Source organism: Poecilia reticulata, chromosome 6 (genome assembly GCF_904066995.2).
Source record: "Poecilia reticulata chromosome 6, P_reticulata-male-v2, whole genome shotgun sequence".
Classification (NCBI taxonomy): Eukaryota; Metazoa; Chordata; class Actinopteri; order Cyprinodontiformes; family Poeciliidae; genus Poecilia; species Poecilia reticulata.
This window is the reverse complement of record NC_088835.1, coordinates 13591154-13613540: the sequence shown is the minus strand read 5'-3', so window position 1 is coordinate 13613540 and position 22387 is coordinate 13591154. Positions and strand designations below refer to the sequence as shown.

The following is a 22387-nucleotide window of genomic DNA, read 5'->3' as shown; positions in this document are numbered from 1 at the left end:
CATGTTAATGAATTATTTTTGTTTAATAATATGTTAGCTAGAATATATATCTTCAAAATTCTATAATATTGTGTGATCCTAATGTTTGAAATATTGTTTTTGAATAGTTCTTGGACATGGAAGTAATCCAAGAATGTTTCCCCACAATTAGTGAAGTACACAGATTGGACCAAAGGTAAACCTTTAAACCTACATCCAAGCTTTATTTTAACTGAAATTTAAATTGTTGCTTATGAAAAATGGAAACACTATGTATAATTTTTCTACGCCCACATTTGCACAGTGCCTTTTTCTTGGTACATCACATAAAATCTCATTAAATACATTGGAAGTCATACTGTAGTTCTATCAAGAAAGGAAATGAAAAAATCAGAGGGGTATAAATCCTATATTGATCCCATGCATTTTGAAATCGCAACATAGTATAAATTATTAATATGGGCACAAAGTATATATAAAAAAAATATATATATATTTGTAATCACTGTTGTAGTAGTACAGGATGTTCCAAAATGTGTTTTAACTTGCCAAAGCCTCTTAACCTCTCAGCACAGATCACATCTAACTGTGTGCAGCTTCTGTGCACTGTTACAAAAGAGGATGTTTGACAGCAGTCACTGGATCATTCAGTGGATAGGTTTAAGGAGCTCAGTGCAGATCTGAAAAGAGGATTGCGGAGAGCCACTTTTAAAAAACTGCAGATCATCTGTTCAAAACTGCAGAAGACTGTGCAGAAGTTGGTGTCACCTCTTTGCCAAGGTGTGAATTATGCGAAAGTATTTCTGCTAGAATATGTGGCAACGGATGGAGTTGTAATCTGCAAGCGGCAACCAAAAATGAAACCTGTTTTTCCAATTCTCGTTTTTAAGTTGCAAGAATCATTTGTGATTTTTCAGAATCCAGGTACTGAAAAAGTATGCATCATAAATGTCTATCATAAGTTTATAATTACATCAAACAAAAATTTCATTTATAATATGAAATATGGTAATGCATCAAATAGATGCATCATTAACAAGCAAGTAAGAGGATAATATATTAAAATTGTGTATATTCCTGATTGCACTAACATTAAATAATGGCAGGGTTAAACAGAAATGTGTGCATTATGTTTCATAGGTGTGTCATTATTTAAATAAAACCCCAAAAATCATACCACATAAAAAAATCACCAAAGCAAGAAAAGCTCAAAGCGTGCATGAATATATACCCAGTAGGAGGCGTAATTGTGCAAGATGGATGAAAAATAATACTTTTTTCTTGAAGTCTTAGATGATGAAAAATGTAACAACACACATTTTAAAAATAAAAAACGCATTCCAACTTAACACTCAAATGATACATTTAATTCTACATCTAAAATGAAAATCGAAACTGAGAACAAAATGTAAAGGATAGTAAAAATGTTTAAATATATATAAAATATATCATTTGATCCACACTAAATAGAAGTATACAAAAAGACGGCAAATAAATCTATTTAAAGACTGAAAGTAATCATAAGGGCTATCGGGCAGCGCGCCAGCTAAATGGCCTGTTGCATTGTGTTTTTTCCGTAACACGTTCACACACAAATTGGCCTCTGCATTCCGTTCAAATCTCACCATCATTGGTTAGCTACCGCGTCCGTCACAATCCACCATCCTGCACTTGCATCTGATTGGCTTGAGCGACGCCGACGGCGGAATGGCGAACTCCATTGGTTGAAAAACTAGGTTAGTGGTCCGACAGGCATGACGGCGAAGAGAAACTGGGTCACCGATTGAAAATCGTTTATGTCACAGTTCTCCGTGTTGCTATTACATATTACGAGCGAGTTTCAATGGACAGACGGACTTTATCGCACATGTAAGTACGATATGCTGTCGATTTTGTGCTTTATTAATAACGAGCATCTGCGGCTTTACCGCGCGTTTAATCCGTGATGGATATCGTCGATGTTTTCCCAGCTCTGTGGTCATGTCAGTGCGGTTTTGTGGAGCAGAAGGAGGGACGTTAGCTCACTGGCCAAGTCATGACAGTTTGCGTTCCGCTGCTAGCTGTTACAAAATGCTAATATTAGCCGATGAGACAATTTGTACATGTCGAGAAAAGATGAATACAACACTATTATTCCGGGAGACGGTTTCAGCTGTTGCCAGAAATTGTCGAGACTTTAATTATGTTCGCGCACAGGTATGTGCCGGTAGAAATGTTAGACAGGCATGACCTCAGTTTTCAGTGCTGCTAGCACGCTAGCAATGTAAACAGGCCTTGGTGGGTATCTAGTACACCGTGTCTTCGAGAGCATCTATTCCGCTGCGATAACTTTTGAACTCCCTAACCAGTGAGGACACGCTACTCTGAAAGGGCAGACTCGTATTTTTGGTTATAAAACGTCATGACATATCGGAAGTTTTGTGTGTGTGTGTGTGTATATATATATATATATATATATATATATATATATATAATAAAAATGTGACGACCACTCTTTCTCCATAATCTCGTGAGGGTGATAAATCAGTGCAAATTCGTCAACTTTGAAATAAATCATTGACATTATGTTCACTGTGTAATATTATGAGCACGAGCTTGTTTTGGTTTTCTGTTTAGACAAGGACTTGACTCTGATTAATTCATTGCTGTGGATAAAAGATGTATTTATGTATGCGAGTTTATTCTGAAGAACAACAAAAATATTATTTCTGTAGCTTATACTATAGCCTCTAAAAAGTTATGACCCAAAGCAATTAATACAAAAATCCTTATTGAAAGAAATTGTCAGATATTGGTGTGACAACAAACTGCCTTGAATGAATGTTCTGCATTCTAGTAAATGTCACCCAATTGATCTGCCATGGACTTCTTATTTAGCACAAAAGATCACCTTTATAACTGCATAATTTGATATTTTCATATTTAAAAACAACACAAGATAGTATTCTGCCTGGAAACAAAACATTCACCTTGCATGTTAACAAAACCCAACAAGGAAATTGTTTCTTTTTTTATGGATCTTGAAACTGGATCTTTTGTAGTTTAATTAGGATATGACCTGAATTGACTGTTTTTTGCTATATAGGTACATGATCAAAAAACCATTTGATTGTCTTACAGGTTTCTAACCAAAACATCATTAATTATCCCCATCTGCAAAATTGATTTAAAAAAAATGGATAATGGCATAGAGGCTTTTTGTCTATTTATGTCACCACTAAGAATTCTCACAACTGTTACCTGAAATTGCAAATGAAAGTTTTTTTTTATTGTTATTTTTCTAAGGAGACTTAAGTGAATAGTGTAATAATCAATAAAGAGGTCAGAGTACCATTGGTACTGCTTGAGTTATCAACACTTAAAATAAGAGTTTCAAACACTTTAGTTTTTTCGCTTTTTTTTTTTATAAACTTCACAGAAAAGTGAAAATACCTTGAGAACGCTGCACTACCTGCAGTGTGTGATGGACCAGGAAAAGTGCTGGTGGCAACTTTTACTGTATTTACTGGTGAAATTTGAGCTCGACTCAGCTATTAACCTCAAACGAAACTTAATGGTGTCCCAGTTAAGTGGAAGTTGATAACCGACATGCTCGTTCACCGAGCTAACGCATAATAGCAACACAAACTAGTAACGAGTTTCCCTGGATTTTGAACTTGCAAACACTGCAGCAACATGTTTACTTGAGGAGGCTCCACTGTGTGAAGGCTTTTAATGAGAAACTAACGGGCTAAACAACATTTTGATGGTGCTTTTGGTTTTATGTGGCAGGCGGCTATATTGAAATCAGGATTGGGAAGAAACGTAGGAATTTCCAGCTGGGAATTCCAGTTTCATTGGACCTTTTTACTCTGGTTTTCAAATTTGAAACATTAAATTTGTAAACGTGTAAGTAAAATGGATTTTAATAAAGTCCTTGTCATTTTATTTCAACTACGTGTGGTTGATACCAGTTGGATTGTAAAGTCTACAACTTTTTTTATATATGTACATATATAGGCATTAATTTTGTGGCTTTATTTTTATCAGCAGCTTATGTATTAACCTTTTCGTGACAGAAATGAGTTCTTTGGTGAACTTCAGACTTACACGTGTTGTACTTTTTGTTTCTAAACAAGAAGCAATACAGAAGAGTGCTTATCTATTCTGGAATGTTGCCACAAAGGCATTGCGATAAACATAAGTTTGCTATTATGATTTGCCAAAGCTGTTGACTATAAAGACTCGATTACAAAGACAATTAGTGATTTCGGTAAAAAAACAAAAAACAAAGTGGTAGCCAAGGATGAAAGTAGGACAGTGGGTGGTGCGACAGAAACTGTTACAAAAATTGTGGTCAGCCTGGTTGCCCCACTGTGACTTATTGTGTATAATTATGTGATTTCTCTTTTTTTTTTCCTCAGTATGGAAACTTGATGAGTCATACAGAAAGGCCAAATTTGTGGCTAGAGAGGTGGAAGGCTTTCTCTTGTCGGTTGTCTGAATGTGGCCTCTGATTATCACATCTTGTCTGCATTTCTAACGTCAAGTCCACCGGTGATGCATTCAAGTTATCATCACGTCATTAAACTCTGTGTCACATTGACCTATTTATCTGCTTTTATTGCACTTCTTTCTGAATGAAGTTAAATGCTGAGTCACCACTTCTGTCTCCTTGTTGCTGCTCAAGACTGCCATTTGACTCTGAATGTAGCTAAGTACTGTTCAATTAATGTCACTCGCCTTTTAGCAAAATGTAAGAATAATATTTAGTGCTCAAAATTTTGATGATGGCAATTGACCAAAATTTTCTTTTATTGATGTACAATGTCCTCGCCAAGCTTTCAACTTTAGCGTCTCAGGCACCCAAAGATGTAAATTGCAGGGAATGTTCATAAAGATCAAAACATGCTAATAAAATAACTAAAGCCAATAAAATGTTACAGTGAAGATTGCGGCTTTTTACACACCCCACCAGCTTTTATGAGCGTTCTGCTTGTTTGGGTTTCCGCTTTTTCTTAAAAAGGTCTACTAAAGTCAATGTGCTTCTATAGCAAAAATACTTGTATCACAAACAGCTAATTGTTTTTTTTTTTAAAAACCTGAATTGCCAACATTTTAAGTGGCTCTTGCTCTGCTTCTTCTTTTTTATAATAGTTCCATACCACAGACATGGTGAAAGGTTCCTGCACAGTGTTTGACAGCAGATGTGCTATAGAGCAGCTGATGTTGCAACCAAAGATGGTCGGTTGATGATGGCGATGTGCGACCGATGCCGTGACCCGTTCTGACTACCGATGCATCAAAAATATCTCGATCGGGAACATGTTCCAATACCAGAGATCAGTTTGTTGATTAGGTGTTTGCAAATCAGCAGCAAGGCTTCCCCTCCCACGCACCTGAAAGTGCTTATTGATTGCCACCAGTAAGCAATCACAACTAGAAAGCTTTGCCAAGTCAAACAATACATAATGTTATTCTGAAATGGAGTGTCTGATAAGGTCTGGATAGAACCTTCCTTATTGACCATATGCTTTTTTCTTCACGTTAAACATGCTTCATCTCCTTTTGTACATGTACACAGAGTTGAATGACACTTTTGATCCAGATGAACTGATCATTTAGAGATTATTTTACAGGCTTGTTTTATTGCCAGAGTTCATATGTAAAAATGGCATCATATGTGGTTTTTATTTGTCTGGTGAGGTTGAATATTTTTCTAAAAACCTTTGCTCTGTTCACTTTGAGTATTCAGTATTTCCCAATATTCTTCTACCGAAGGAAACTGAAAACAAGGACATTGCTGTTCAAATCTTTACACTGGACTTCTGTTTTTAAACGAAGCTTGTGTTTAGCACTGTGGTCTGCAGCCTTTACAATGCTAAGAGCCATGTTTGCCCTCTGTCCACATACATAAAACTCATTTTGCAGTGCAAAACCATTGTAAAAAGACAGTTTATCATGTTAGACAAATGTCTAAAATGAGACATTTGCCGTCCTTTTTAGATAACATCACTTTTTGTTTTAAAATAAAGTGAAACAAACTCTTTGCAAAAACATGCATGCAACTTTTTTTCCTATATAATACAGGGTTTCCCCCAGAAAACTTGCTAAGCCCGGTGGTCGGGCGTCGAGGCGGTCCACCGTGTTTTTGTATTAAAAGATGTTAAGTTGACAGGAAACGTAAAAGTATTACTGTGTAATTATATGTTACGGGAAAAGATCTCCAGTGAAATGCTATTTAAACCCACAACTAGTCTAAAAACAACAAATTTGCACTTCTTTTTAATCCAAATTAAGTCAGCGGCTCCATCAGGCCCCTCAGGGCTTCAGGGGACATAAATGCTAATACTTTAAAACAGACCACAGATGCATAAATGTAACATTTGTTTATTGAGATGACCAATGCTGCTAAATTTGATTCAATTGTTTAGGCATAAATTAAAAGATTTTAAATTGTTTAACATTTAGATGCAAGATTTTAAGGAGCTGGCCAGTTTACTTTGTAAAACTTCAAAGAACAATAATCATAGTTAGATTGTTTTGTTACCATAGCAACAATCTGATGCTGTGAGTTTAATCTTTGAATTTACAAATACATATTGGTAAACTGCAATTATAACTTATTGCTTTTTAGGCTGGCCAATTAAACTATTCCCTTCCCCCATATTTCACTAAATCTAACACAGAAGCTGTTAGAGGTGCTGATATTTTTAGCAGCAGGAGGGGCCCCTAAATCAAATTCTCAAGGCCTCAAACAGCCTTGGTCCGGCCCTGCATGATGAGGTAATCCGCTGCACTGCGCAGAGATGTGCAACAAACGGGAGATTTAATTGAATGCTGGCTTTTGTAGCTCTTTCATTTCGTGTCTCTTGAGTTTTTAATAATTGTCACAGAGACTATTCTGGTTGGTCGAGTTTATGGGACGAGTTTCTCAGATCTCCGTGTAGCCGCGCGTTTTAACTGTAAGTAGACAACGCATTTGAAATGGTTTGATGCATCGTGTAATCGGAAAAATAATACTAAAACTAATAATAACATGATATAAAATCAGAGTGATGCGTTATAGACCAGAGAGCACGGAAGCTCCTCACCGGGCTGAACCTGCATGATGAGGTTAGCGCTGCTCGTTATCCACAAACACTCCGGCTAACCGGGACCACAGAAAACTTTACAGGAAAGACAGACACGGAGCCACACGCAGCGTGTTGAGATGCAAACGGCGCATATAATTGTTCGTTCACAAAGATAAATAATTCTCACCACTTCACAACGCGACCTCTGAATTCGCTACAAGTTATTCCTGCGGTTCACATAGAGCTGCAGAGCTAACGCGGCGGGTTTTAAACTCTTATTTAGAGTTCTCCAAAGGATCATAATTCCTCACAGTAAGTTGATGTAAACATCCATACAGGTCAGACTGTATGGATGTTCAGTGAAAGGAGGCACACGCGATTCGCGCTGAGGTAAAGCAGCGGCAGCGCGCGAGGCAAAGCGCAGAGGCAAAGCGCAGAGGCACCAGCTGTGTGATTGGTCCGCGCGCTGTCTATAAAACTATCCTTTAGGAATAAATCTGCTCTGCTACTGAAATGCTCAAAGCAACAGAGATGCTTCTTTGGAGCCCGGCTTAAAAAAAAAAAAAGTGATTATTATTATTATTTTTTTTTTTTTCCTAGAAACGTAAACAAACAACGCTTAGCCTGGCGGAGGGGCTAGTAAAGCATGGCGGGCCGCCAGGCTTACAATACACTGGGGGAAACCCTGTAATATATAGAAAAAAGACATGAATGAGACCCTAAATACATGAAAACGGATCGAACAATATTACTTGGTTGTGGAAATGATGTTCAAGTTCATTTAAAATGGCTCAAATCTGAATATTAGCTCTATCAAAAACACAAAAATTACATACAGTTTGCTCTTTTCTTAGCCCCTGATTTTTCAGGTTAGGTGGAAGATTCCTCCATCAATTTGGGTCCAAAGTCTGTTGAAGAAATAACATGATGCCTCAGTGCTAGACTTTTGGACAACTCAGTCCTAAAACATGAGGAAATTTCCTGCGCTGTTTACCTTCGCTGTCAAAGCTTTCAGGATTTATTGAGAGTGAGTGCAGTTCATCAGCAGAGACTCCATGTGGTTAAGAAAGCTCTAAAAATGTTCAAACTTGTTTTTTTTTGGCACCTCAGGCTCAGTTTATGATTTTTATCTGATATATTTGATTCATTGTCCTTTTGTTGAACTGCAGTAAAGCGTTCAGTGAAATTGAAGTGGGAAGTGGATCAGTTGAAGTGATGGGTGCGAGTGGGATTGATCATAAATATTGTGCGAGGGGATTAAAAAACATAGCCCTGCAAAGTGCTTGAAAGGAAAACATTTGTAAGAGTAACATCTTTAATCTCAGTAAGCAACATTTTACTGGACTAATATGATGAAAGCTATTTGCTTCACCTGTCAGTAGCTTTAATTTTATTTGGCTGATGTGGGTTAGTGTGGCATTTTGTAATTTTTTTAGCTGAATTTATTTTATTAAAACATATCTTTTTCTCATTTGCCACTCTGTATGCTTTTTTTTTTTTGCTTTTGTGACTGTAATCCATCTTCTCCTTGTTGTTTTTAATTGATGTGCAGATGTTACCTTGTTGTTCTCACTCCCATGCTTGCTAAACACTCATGTAATTTGACCCAGAAAATCTTGGAAATGGTTTATTTCTATTAGGCCAACTTGTGTCCTCTGACAATTACAAAGGGAAAATTCCACATAGGTTCTATCTTTTTTTCTTTTTTTTTTTTCAGAAATGTGTAATTTAGTCAACAGAATTTCCCAACAGTGCACTTGTGAAAACATGTCGACCATGTAACGGATATGTTTGATGGAATTGTTTTCCACCCATTAAAAAAAAAACAAACTGGAAAACCGTCATGATTGAAGTGGAAGGGTTGAGAAGCTCCAGCAGCCATCTTGCTCTGAGGATCCTTCCTCGTTTCATCAGCAGGTCTGCTGGCTGCTCGTGGATTTCTGAGTGGGTGTGGAGTGTGGAGCAGGGAGAAAAGAGCTGAATGTCTTGCTGACTCACTGATGAGGTAGAAGTAGGTGGTGGATGGAAATCGAGGCTGACTGGTTTGAGACCATAGAGACTGAGTGACCCAGTTTCCACTCCAGCACCAGTTCCTTTTAGTATTCAATCATGACATAGTGGGTTTCCCCTCCTTTCTGGATCACTGCTTTGTCCCTGTAGTGGGGCGCTCTGGTCATGCATTTAACTATTAACAGCCTGTGATTTTTTTTTTTAATGCCATTTTGTGAACTTGTTTTTTCTTCTTCTCTGTGTTAAACATATTGATTAGTGGCACTTTTTTCCCCAATACACTTTTTTCCCCTGTTTTTTATATGCCAAGAGGCAGAGATTTTTTTGTAACATTTTAAATTGGTTCTCAAAAATAGTTCTTTAGACTCGAGAGGCCATTTCCCCAACTTTAACTCTTTTTTTTAATTATTGACCATATTTAAATGAATATTTTAAACTTACCTCTGATCTGTTATTAATCAGATATAATAAGCTCCAAAATACTGAGTGTTGGGTTGTGCTGCATTTAATTTGTTCAAATAGTCTTAGAAGTCCTAAATTTGATTCTAAGCTTGGATATTACTTCAAAATTGAGTGTGCTGTGAAAACAAGTGGGATTTACAAGTCAGTGATGAGGCTGCGTGTTTTTACTAATACAAGGTTAAACTATTGGGTCGTCTTCTGTTTTTTTTTCTTTTTTCTTTTTTTTGTCCATATTCAAACAACGAAGGAGCAAATGGAGATGTCATTTTCCTGTTTTGCGATCCAGCCCATAAGAAGTGCAAATAAATGCTTTCTCACTCATGCAACTTTTACAGCATCATAATGAATTAAAACTCAGGGTGGAATGGAGACATTCAACTTTCCAAGTTGAGATTCATTTTAGGGTTTGTCCCATTCGATGTTTTTTTACAACCTGGAAATCTAATCACGTATGCAACACAGTTGAGCAAAAAATCTGAAACATTTGTAGCCTCCCGTGAAGACAGTTTCTTTCCATTCCTTTACTTCAACCCATGAAAACCCTTCTCTCTCTCTCTCCTCAGCATGTTTGCTGAATTGTCCAAACAGGCAGTTTACATCTTGAATATAAAAGACATGAAAATAATTTGTTCCACCTCACCACCCACACCCCTGCCAATGCATACACAGCACCCAGATCAGTCATTTTTAGCATAAAAAGGAGTAATTAATCCTGTATTGTTTATAATATTGCTTGTGGCATTGTAGAGTGAGATGATGAAACAATAAGAACAATTTAAAAAAAAACAACTTTGAGCCCATCTGCTTGATGGGATGGAGATGTTTCAGATGTTTATTATTATTATTATTAATAAAATATGTTTGTATAGACTTATTTGATAAATAAAGGGCACATAATTATATGAATTAAGGAAATAGGTTTTAGGGGAGTGCAGATATAAAACATACCCTAACAAATGTTTGCCCTCACTGGCATTCCGTATGCAACTGCCTAGAAACCAGTTGGCAGAAATGTCTTGGACTTGAAATTAGAAAAAGCACAGGCATGCTTGCTTTTGCTTTAAGATGAAAGAAAAAAAATGCAGGCTTTATCAGATAGCGTTCTCCAAAACATAAGGACTGAATGCGAACTACAAATATTAATTTGGAAGTCTTTTTAGCGTGAGCCACCTTTCTTTTTGAACGAGTGTTTACACTTTACAGACAAGTTTCCAAGAGCATCTGGTTTTGTCGTCACGCACGTTTTAGCAGGATTCTCAAATAATTGCACAAAACCACTGTAACTGCACAGATGACATATTTTTAATGTGTTTTTATTATGTATTCTTAAAAGAGATTATTTTTTTACTTCCTTCCCCCCCCCTCTTTTAAGAGGCAGACAGGCCAGACCAGCTGTATAAGGATCAGATCATATTAAGGCAAACCACATCAAAGCGGATGAAACTAGGTCAGACTGAATCAAACCAGACTTGGAGCAGATCAGAACGGAGTGGACCAGAGTGGACCAGACTGATCCAGGCGACACCAGGCGCGTCCAGGAAGCCTGTTCAAGTTTCCTTTCCAGGTATTTTCCACTTGTCACACAGGTTCCCTCCAAAAATATAACGGATGTGGACATGGTGTTTTCTGAAGGTACAGGAAGGAAACATGGCGATTCTGCCTGAAACGTTCCTATTCATGGATCACAAATCATACAGATCAATACATTACAGCATCATCCTGTAATGCCAATCAGTTCATACACAATCAGGAACTGATTGTATTCAACTTTGAGTTTCTGTAAAATCTTCAAAACTTTGTAATGGAAAGTTTTGAAGATTAGCAATAAAGTATTTTCAGTTCAAATATACATCTGTTTAGGTATGCTGACCATTTGCCAGCATTTTAATTCAGTGATGCAGAGGAATAATAATAAAAAAAAAAAAACATTTTTTGAAGAATTGTGAGTCACTTCCCCAACAATTTAAATTTAGAGTCTGCTGCTACGGCTACCAATTTTCAAAGCTTCATATGAACAAACATTATTATTATTATTATTATTTGGAACAATGGTCTGTGTAAAAACCGGATCAAAACGCAGACATTTGTTTATATTGCTAATCTGCAGGTTTAAAGAGAAGCGAAAACGGCAAGTTGGCATAAAAGGTCTTACTGACATTAAAGCACCGTAGTGAAATGGTGATGATCTGGGCTCAGTTTGCAGCCAGACCTACCTCAATTTCTTAAAATCTTAGGCAACAATTAATAATGAGCTAATTTGACAGATTACTCGCTTGTTTGGTTGTATCTGACAGATTACCTCCTTTACTAATTACTGTATTGGTAATTAAGGAGCCCTGCTGCTTTTGGTTATTTTGTGATTACTAAAACGTCTTGACTGTCTAAACGGGTAAAAGTCTTTGTACTTTGACTGTAAAAGCTCCACATCTCTTGCCTGAAGGTCTTAAAACGAATCCTTTTGTGTGTCTACAGTTGAGGGCTCAAGAGTGGATGGAAGGAGATGATTTTAATACAGAGGCTGTGATGAACATCTGTGGTGAGTGTGACCTCTTTACACGCTATGGCCTTTTAGCGGTAAAACTCTTAACTTTTCTTGACATGCCGTGTTTTATTCGACTTTAAAAGCTTTTGCAGATTTTTCCAGAGTTGACATGATTTTAATATTATTATTTTGAGAGTTCTGCAGTCAGAACAAACATGACTAGTCCTGCACACGTTGTGGTTTGTTAGTCAGCGTCGTGCCTACAAATGTGAACGCTCGCTCATAACAACCATCGCTCCTGTGAAGCCTTTGCCGTTGGTCTGACTCACCTGTGCACGATTTACTTATTCCTTTCTGGAGTGCATGTGAAGAGGACCAAATCGTCAGAGCTCGATTCACTGAAACTCCACGGGATGTTTGCACTCAGTAAATCGCAGCAATTTAGAGATTGCACATTTGCCTAATTCAAATTTGCTTTGGCAACCAATTACCGTCTCTTTGCTCTTGCACACTGCGCTCACATATAGCTGAGGTTTCATGCACAGAAACTGCTGATATTTATGTAAATTACCGGCGTTGCAAAAAGTACCTAGACCTCAATTATCAGTGCCGTTTGTCAGAGGCTCTGAGCAAATCTGTGGAGTTTGAGTTCTGATAATAGGGTACTCGCATCTAGAAAGGCAGAACTTAATAAATTAGACTTATTTCTGTAATTAAAGTGAACAGTGGCCATTATTTTTTATTTTTATTTTTTCTGTTTAATTCCTTCGTTTATGGTGTAAAAGTAATGAAAACCCAGAATTCAGTTCCTCAGCAAATTAAAATAACGTCTTGGACTGCTAAAAGTCATGTACATGATAGGTATTTTCCTAGAACCTACATAAAAGAACCACAGACAACGTATATGAATTTCATGACAAACTTTGCAAAGGAGAAGACTCTATCAATTGCTCCTCCGAGCCGTTCATAGAGCGTTCTGAAAATCTTTGGGTAGAGCTTGTCTTTTATTTTCAAACTTCAAAGAGGGAGGATAGGCAAGATAAGACAACAGGGAAACAGCTGAGGTCATAAAACATTTTACCTAAACACAGCAAAGGTCGTAAAACAATTTAACATCTGTCCCATGTTCTGAGCCCGGTTCAAATCTCGGTCAAACTGTTTCACATGAAGATAACAGGCAGCTGTGACTTCTAGGTCAGTTCACACATACAGTTTAAAGAGGAGAACACTTTAAACTGACTAACATTTAGACTGAAAGTAACAACAAAATGATAATACCAAAAAATCCCTATCAGTACACATACAGTTTATGCACTCAGTACTTTGCTGGCCTTTTTGCATAAATGTCGTCTATACAGAGGCAATCAGCCATGTTAATTGTGGTTTCACAATCCTCTCAAAGCTTTCCATTCCTGCTACATATAAACCTTCTTTCTACAAAATTGTATTTTTTTCCTTTCACAGAACTTTAATATTTTTAAATGCAGCACCATTTCTTGGCATGGACCACTTATGGCTGAACCTTGCTATAGATGGTGTTGGTAACATTCAGTTCAACATCTGACAAGGTAGCGCTCAGGATTGTTTTGGCCGTAAAGTGGCCAAAATATACTTTTTTTTGTCCTTAATCTATTTTTGTAATGCTGTAATATTCAGAGTCAGTTTCTGATAAAAGGACTGATTTCCATCAGCTTTAAACCTTTTTGGACCATGTTAATAGAAATAAACACTTAAAATATCACCCTGTGTGTGTGTGCGTGTGTGTGTTGAATCCATTTATTGTCCACATTTTGAATTGGATTGGTGAAATAAATAATTTTTTAATCACATTCTAATTTGGGCTGCAGCAGTAATTTGACATTTGTCATCTGATTACATTGCTCCAGGTTGACTGTGCAAACCTCACAGCACATTATGATTTCAGAGCAGATGGTGATTTACATGCAAGGGAGTCAGAAACTGAGCAAGAATCCATCTACTATTTGGTGCTGGTGCTAACAGCAGCTATAGTTCTACCACCACATATTATCCCAAATCATTTTTGAGTATTTCAAAGTTTTTGGTAACTCTTAACTCCTGCTGCTGAATAATTTCACATGCATGCAAAGGCCCTTTCTACTCTCTAACTCAGTCGGTCTTTGCCGTGCAGATGACCTGATGGCAGACCAGCGGATGGACATCTCGTCTACAATGACTGACTTCATGTCCCCCAGCTCCACTGACCTCATCTCCAGCTCCATCAGCACGCCTGGCATGGACTACAACCGCAAGAGGAAAGGCAGCAGCACGGACTACCAGTAAGGACACAAAAGACCACAGAGTTTTCTCATTTGTTCTTGTTCAAAGAGCAGCAAATAGTCAGACCGCAGCAATGAACTGAAACATGTTTCCGTCTCTTCTGTTTCTGTTAGATCTTATTTAACACAGGAAACGAAACACTCGCATCTTGTATTACTTCACATCTTAAAGATTGTACATATTTTCATCGTTTCAATGATATTAATAAATGTTTGTTTACTTTTTTTTTTTTTCCAGAATCGATGGCTTCTCATTTGAGTAAGTTCCAACAATATTCTGTTAATTTATTTATAACAAGTCTGAAAATATCAATAAACCAAATGTTTTTGGTTTGTATTTAATTAGACTGAAATTCTGTTGCTGTTTTAAAAATTTTTCTGTGAATTTTTTTTTTCTCCTCCATCTTAGTGACATGGATCCAGATAAGGATAAACTGGGGAGGTAAGACTCTTTTTTTTTCCCTTAAGTTCTGGCTTTTTAATTAGTCTCCATTGATATTTTAAATGGTAATTTTTTTTCTTAAATTAGTTTATTATGTGGGATCTTATTTTTTAATACATTAAGACATTTTCTTACCCATTTTTCTTATCATAGACATCTAAAAATTTTTAGACGCCACACATCAAGGATTAAAGCTTGACACCACTGCCCCGGAGCACACAGAACTTTCCTTTAATGTTTTACAAGCTGAAAGCGTATCCAAATCCTTTCACAAGATACTCAGATTTCTTCTGTCAACTATGAAGTCTGTAGTAAACAAAGCTTTTTTTTGGATTTTAGATGTGTTTTTTTTTTTGTGGGGGGGTACATAGTGGTTGTAAAATACAGCATTGTGGGGATCACAAATGACATTTGGTTTATTTTACTCCTTAAGATGTCTTTAAGTGTCAGTAATTGTCTTGTACTGTTGGAAAATAAATCCCAGCCCTTTAAAATGATTACATAAAAAAATTTTTAAAAAAATAAAGACATCTTTCTAAGCAGAAAGAATTGGGTGGAGTGGAAACTGTCCCCATTGTTGCACCTTCTTTAAAGAGAAAAATTGAAGCGGGGCTCGACAGATTGTACAGTTGAATAAAATCTTCAGTTGACCTTGTTGCGTAATCATAAAAAGAGGTTACAGAACCTGTTAGGTTTGCTCTGGGCCAAATTCTTCAATTCTCACCTTTTTGTCGCTGCACCTGCAGAAACCATAATGTATTTTTTGCAGGATCACTTTATTTTTTTTCCCTTTTTTAATGCTTCTTCTTGTCCTTGCAGTGACCACCAGGGCAGGATTAAGAATGCCAGGTACAAACGCTGCTCCTCCTCTTTCCTTTCTCTCATTACCATCTAATCTCTCTTTCACTGACTCAGTGCCACTGGCCTGATTGAAAACAGAGCTTCATAAGACGTAGTTATTAGGAAGGAAAGCCCTGTAAGGGCACATCTAATGGTTAATTAGAATCTGATACAGCATGTCGGTAATGTGAAAGCAGAACAGGCAAGTTGGCCAGTTTCTCTCAACTTCAGTTTTTCTTACAATCAAGGATGAATTGCACACCGAAAGATTTTTATTTGAACTGCTCGCTAACTCACAGCACAAGAAAGCAGCTCGGCTCTGTGGATAATTAGTTCACTTCATTGATATCGGTGATGGATTCTGGATTTAGTTGTTTTGACAAGAAAGAGTAACTGTGGTTTTCTGTATTCCTCCCTCACAGAGAGGCTCACAGTCAGATTGAGAAACGTCGGAGAGACAAGATGAACAGCTTCATCGACGAGCTGGCCTCTCTCGTACCCACCTGTAACGCAATGTCCCGCAAACTGGATAAGCTGACGGTCCTGCGTATGGCGGTGCAGCACATGAAGACACTCAGAGGTTAGAATAAGTGGCAAGATGTGTTTTAGCGGTATATGAACATTCGCTGAGAGAGTAAAGTCTCTATTATAAATACAGGAGAAGTGGGGGAAAAAAAAAAAAAACTAGATATCTGGAAGTGTATGGTTGATTTGCAAAGGTGCATCTAGAAAAGTTAACTGGGCTTCTTTTAAGCCTGAGCTTGAAGTTAACCAAAATATGTTGTGTAATGAGCTTCACATTTTTGAATGGAAATACAGAAGTAGTTTCTTTTAATTGCAGAATATCATTATTTTCATTTCTAATACAACCATGAAACTACTTCTGTATAGTAGATTGAAATGTTCTAATTTCTTTTGATACAGTGGAATATGTCTAGTCATCTCATCTCTTTAGTTGTTACTCAGAGTAAGAATTTTATACGATTTCACCCTTTATTTGGTCTCTTTTTTTCATATGATAAAATCAGTTTCAGGAAACTTGGCGGGAATGTCATTTTATGACACAGTTCCTGGACGTTTGCTCTTGTTGATAAGGACAGAACATTTGGTCATTTGTAATCTCCCATTTCCATAGAGCTGGAAAATCTAAAGATTATCAAAGTGTGTTCTTTCCAAAACTGATCAGGGGGCGGAAAATTGGTGATGAAAGCCAGAAATTTCAGCAGCTGCGCAAACATTTAGTTCACTTATGTTTGGGCGAGTTTTTATTAGACTTACTACAAATATGGAACTGTATTGGTTGTAAAAAAAAACAAAAGTAATTGAGTTGCTGTTGATTAAAAAGAAGTGTTTTTGACTTTTACATGAGAAGAAAAGATTACATGGATATCCGCTGATGCTCTGATTTCAGGTGCGGCTAACCCATACACAGAGGCAAACTACAAACCTTCCTTTCTGTCAGATGATGAACTGAAGCATTTGATACTAAGGGTGAGTGAGTAATGCTCCTGCAGCATTTTTTACAGTTTCAGTTTAGTTGCCAGTGTTATTAGTCAAAGCATTAAGCAGCCGTCTCTATAATAGTGTTGTTTTGCATTTATAATGCAGGCTGCTGATGGTTTCCTGTTTGTGGTCGGCTGCGATCGTGGCAAAATCCTTTTTGTGTCCGAATCTGTGTACAAGATTCTGAACTACAGCCAGGTATGCCGACATGTAAAATGGAGAGACGTGAGGATGAAATGTCATGCGTGTATGATCAATTTAGAGTTTTTAATACACCGTGTGATGCAAATGTTTTGCTGAAGCTGTTCGTTTTCAGAAACCTTTTCATAAGATGTCACTGCTGGAGTACAAGTAGCGTCATAAACTAAGTCACTATACAACAAAACGGATCATTTATTGGAAATGTATGCTTTTAACAAGAGGGAAATATAATATTAATGTGGAGTGGAGTGCAGATTGAGCTATTTAACAAACAGGGATACAGTTCTTAGAGTGGGGGAAAATGAATTATCTTTGATATTTTCTAAGACTAAATTATAGGCCAAAAAACAAAAAAAGGTCAATCAAGTATTGAAAAACATTTGTTTCCTCACCTTTCTCCATATAAAATTTTTTAAAACATGAAAAAATGTTAAAAGCTCAGAAATATGCAGAATATTCCAAGTGATTATACTCAGTTATAGAGCAAAAGTAGAAATAATATTGAAAGTGTTAGAGACGAAACAACTTTCAAGATCTGAACCATGTTCATCTGAGATGATGAAGCTAATCACAACAAAACGAGCATGAATTCTTCAGATGAAGACAACCGCTAGCCTCCCTCCAGAGTATTTCTAACAGTAGCAAACAGTATACATCATCAATAAAAGCAATAATATGCTAGAAGTAGGTAAATTGTAAGACGTATTTGATGTTCTCAAGAAAATATCTTCATTTTCTGCTTTAAATGTTGATAGAGTAGCACAACCCACACTTTGCTTTCTAAAAGGGAGATACGATGTTTACAACTCGCTGCATGTTGTCGTCACAGTAAAAAGAACTGAATTACACAGAGCCTACAAATTTATCAGTGTTGGTAACCCATGCAAATGTTCTTTCCTTTTGTTTTCATATGTCATCTGGTTCTGTTGTCGTCTCAAGAATGACCTGATAGGTCAGAGTCTGTTTGACTACCTTCACCCCAAGGACATCGCTAAAGTCAAAGAACAGCTGTCGTCCTCAGATACAGCGCCACGAGAGAGACTTATTGACGCTAAAAGTAAGCAAGGACGAGCACATATCATCTGTTTTGCAGCGCTTGAGATCCTCCCTTTGAATTTATGTCTTAATCTGCTTTGTGATCCCAACAGGGGGAGGGGGGGGGGACAAATCCTGCCACAGTCAGCAATATTCAGGCATAAGAAACAAACTGTTCAACTTCATTACTTTCTGGGGAAAAAGAAATCTGAAATTTTGCAAAGCCTATTTGGATGAATAAGAAGTGACAGAAAATAGTCAACAGCTAAAACTGGCAACTGAATTTTGTCTCAACAATACTAGAAGGATGATTGCTTTACAATTAATTTGTAGATCTTTTTTTTTTTTTAAAGTGGGGGAAAAAAAAGCATTTTTCAAAGCTTTTGTCCTAACTTGAGTTGTTTGTAATTTCAGCCGGTCTTCCTGTGAAGACGGATATCACTCCCGGTCCATCTCGACTCTGTTCTGGAGCCAGACGGTCGTTCTTCTGCAGGATGAAGTGCAACAGGCCTTCTGTCAAAGTAGAAGATAAAGACTTCCCCTCCACTTGCTCCAAGAAGAAAGGTAGAAATGAGAAATGAGAAAAACATACATCTGCAACTGTCAACCAAAATGAATTTGGGTTTCTCACAGCAACACCTGCAGCCTTCTTGTGCTGCCTTATTATCTTACTTTTTGGTTTATATCATTTTATATCACCAACAGTTCTCTCTTCGCTTTACCTCACATTCATAAGATGTAGTTTTGTTACAAAACTAAAAGTCTTTTTTATGTTTATTGCCTCTTTAGCTATGAAAAGGAATCACACTTCGGTTGGCAGATCAGTTTTTCCATTAGAAAACAGAGGAAGTTTGCCTGCTTGAATTTGTTCACCTATGGTTTTATAGAAAGTTCACTTCCAGAGAGCAGCACTAACTGCAGCTGTTTCCTATGATACTCTTAACACAAAATAACACAATGAAAGAGAATTGCTGCATGGCTTTCGGATTTATATGTTTAAAATCTGAACAGTGTGGTGTGCATTTCTATCCAGCTGACGCTCTTTCTTTGTGGTGCATGCAACGGTTGCCATAGACCTAAAGTGTCATTTTTTTAGTTCGCCCCCAAAAGAGAACACAGTTTTATTAACTTAACGTTTCACACTTAAGCTGTTTTGTTCTGTTCAAATTTCGCAAAAATGTGAGTTCAGCAAATGGATGCGTTCGTCCACAACACCTGATTTAACGTACATGTTTTTGGACTGTGGGACACCCAGAGAAAACCCTTGCACGTACACAGAAAACAGAGAAACTCCACATTGAAAGGTTCTGTCCTGGAATTGAACTTGTGACCTCCTTGCTGTGAGTCATGTGTGAAGCTTGATATTTGACAGTGAAATCACTCTTGCAGTGTTACTTTGCAGCACCCAGTGCATTGGAAGTCCTGCCACTAAAGCTGAATGAGGCGTTTTTATAGTCAATATTCTGCATTTCCACTGCTGATCAACCTGCAGGAATCTTGTCTTGGTAAAACTGCAAATACTTAAATTCTCCACCTTCGAGTGTATTCCATTCACCATTAATTGTGTTTAATCTAGTCAGCAATTTTTTTATTTTTTATTTATTTATTTTTTTACATTGGCTTTTAATACAAAATCTTCCTTACATCATCGGAGGGTTTTCCTGGAACAAGGTCTCTGTGCTGCAGAGGCCTGAGGACAAATGAGTCACACAGATGGTTGTGTGTGTGGCCCGCCTTAGTCATTGGTGGGATTTGCTGAAGCGTCATTGATTTCTGAAGACATTTGCAGAGTAAAGTCATGCAGCACAATGGATAAAGCCACTGTAAATTTATTATTATTTTTAGCAGTCCACTGAATAGTTTATTGTGATGCACTTTGCCGTCCTCCTGTTGTTCAGTGTTGGTACCAGAAAGCTTCTGTCATGCACTAAGCTACATATTTAAAGGAAACGTGTCTCAGTGGTTGTTGCTTTGAATAGAGGTTGAGCAAACTAATGCAAATTTGCAACTCAAATAAGCAAAGTAAGAAAGTCCAGTTCTTACGCGAGACTAAACAATCTCCACTGCTTCCTCGGTCTCTGTGGGGGTTTTTTTTTGCAGCTTGAGATAAACAAATAAAACACACTAATTTAAGCTTGATAGATTTAGTTAGGAATGAGTCTCAATGCTGTTGCTAAGAAACAATGTTTTTGTGTGCATAAATGTTTAGAAATAAAGATGATTAACAATATTTTACTGTTGCCATTCATGAAAAGAACTACAGGATGATGCCTACATTTTGTTTGCCAAGTTGGATTTTTTTTAAATTCACGTCCTGTTACAATAATAAAGTCCACAGAAATTCAGTTTTTAAACATTAATGACTAGTAAGGTAAATGGTGCATATACAGTTAGCATATTTATTTAGGTCAGTATTTTCTAATGTAAAAGTATTTTTTATGGTTTTGTATTTTTAGCTTAAAAAATTGTTGATAGAATATTTTTTCCAGCAAATTATGTCGTTGGCATCCCTACTCATAAGACCACAACAATAACATTCTTGTTATTAAATTTTAGCATGAAACCCAAATGTGTATCATGCTAAGAACACAAGTAATTCAAATAGTTTCGTTATTTCGTTCTCAAGACATGACAAATAAGCAAACAATTGCTCTCTAAATATTTTTTATTTACATTAATAAGAACATAAACACATATATCTTATGTTCACATGAAATTCCTCAGAAATCACTAAAATATGTTGAGGGTTTGACCTTTGACACAGAATTTCTTTTCCCTCGACTGTTTTGTATTGTTTTAGTTGTCTGATCTGATTCTAATAGGTTTTTGTGGCCTTTGAATAATAATAATAATAAATCTAACTTTGGATTTTACATCTATTGATACATCTAGACATAACTGAATTTATCATAATTCAAGCCTTTTGATTTCAACTTCATTGAATTGAAATATGCAATTTCAACTTTTAAGCAAAGGAATAATTTTTTTTTTTTACATTTATTTTTTTCTTTTTCTCTTTTACTCCTGTCTCATTTCAGCTGACCGGAAGAGCTTCTGCACCATCCACAGCACAGGGTACCTAAAGAGCTGGCCGCCCACAAAGATGGGACTGGATGAAGACAACGAGCCAGACAACGAGGGCTGCAACCTGAGCTGCCTGGTGGCCATCGGCCGCCTACACCCCCACATCGTCCCCCAGCCCAGCCCGGCCGACATCAGGGTGAAGCCCACAGAATACGTCTCCAGGCACGCCATCGACGGCAAGTTTGTCTTCGTCGACCAGAGGTGAGAACGGGAAATTTTTTATTTTTTAAATTTTTTATTTATTTTTTTACTTTATAGTTCCGTTGCTTGGTTTCTATGCTGAAATGTTTTCCATATATTTTTAAAGATGAAAGTTTATTACAAAGTTTTCTTTTTTTATATAATTTGATATGACCAGGTTTTATAAGGATGATAACAGCATTACAGATATGGTGACGATGCTAGTTAATATGTAGCTGTTAAGTAAAAATATCAGGACTAATGATGATCATTTAAACAAAATCTGTGTGATTGTTGATGGATTTTGACAGCAGGAAATCTTTAATTGTGGCTGCCTTAAAGGCTCGTTAACAATATTATTAATGGCAATGAGCGTCGTTTCTAAGGGCAGGAAACCTTTCATGATGGCATTTTATTGTGCCTCGAATTATTCATAAATACATTTCTATTGTGCTCAACCTTTATCAGACTTCTACTAAATCCAAAATCAAGAGCATCGACTCACACTTGATTTCTTTGATGCACTTTGTTTCTCTCTGATGCGTTTAGAGAGAAATTTGGTAATTTCCAGTAACTGACCTGCTATTCACCAGTCGGATCAAGGGAAAATAATTGCCAATCAGTGCTTTACAGAAGGGGATTTTCAGCAGGAAATTACCAAACGAAAAGCTAACCAGAAAAGAAACATTAATAACTAAAAGCTTAAAGTCACGACTCCTGAACAGTTCACAAACATTCATTTTTAACTTTGAAATAAACTGCTCTCTAAAGCAGATATTTTGGTTGGTGTATTTAGTTTAGTTGTTGGCTGAAATTT

The 22387-nt window shown here is 36.9% G+C and overlaps 1 protein-coding gene across 2 annotated transcripts in view; it reads left to right on the top strand.

Moving 5' to 3' along the window:
* The first annotated feature begins 1706 nt into the window (after positions 1–1706).
* Positions 1707–22387, top strand: part of bmal1a (basic helix-loop-helix ARNT like 1a) — a 28440-nt gene continuing 7759 nt past the window's right edge. The window contains exons 1-13 of one of the 2 annotated variants that reach the window (XM_081607974.1): positions 1707–1848; positions 10879–11070; positions 11979–12042; positions 14138–14285; positions 14524–14544; positions 14695–14727; positions 15547–15576; positions 15990–16147; positions 16979–17058; positions 17176–17268; positions 18211–18328; positions 18721–18870; positions 21345–21591. In XM_081607974.1, the coding sequence (XP_081464100.1) occupies positions 11997–12042; positions 14138–14285; positions 14524–14544; positions 14695–14727; positions 15547–15576; positions 15990–16147; positions 16979–17058; positions 17176–17268; positions 18211–18328; positions 18721–18870; positions 21345–21591 (1124 nt within the window). In that variant the 5' untranslated portion in view covers positions 1707–1848; positions 10879–11070; positions 11979–11996. The remainder of the gene's footprint in view (positions 1849–10878; positions 11071–11978; positions 12043–14137; positions 14286–14523; positions 14545–14694; positions 14728–15546; positions 15577–15989; positions 16148–16978; positions 17059–17175; positions 17269–18210; positions 18329–18720; positions 18871–21344; positions 21592–22387) is intronic. The other variant, XM_081607975.1, reaches the window with a different exon arrangement.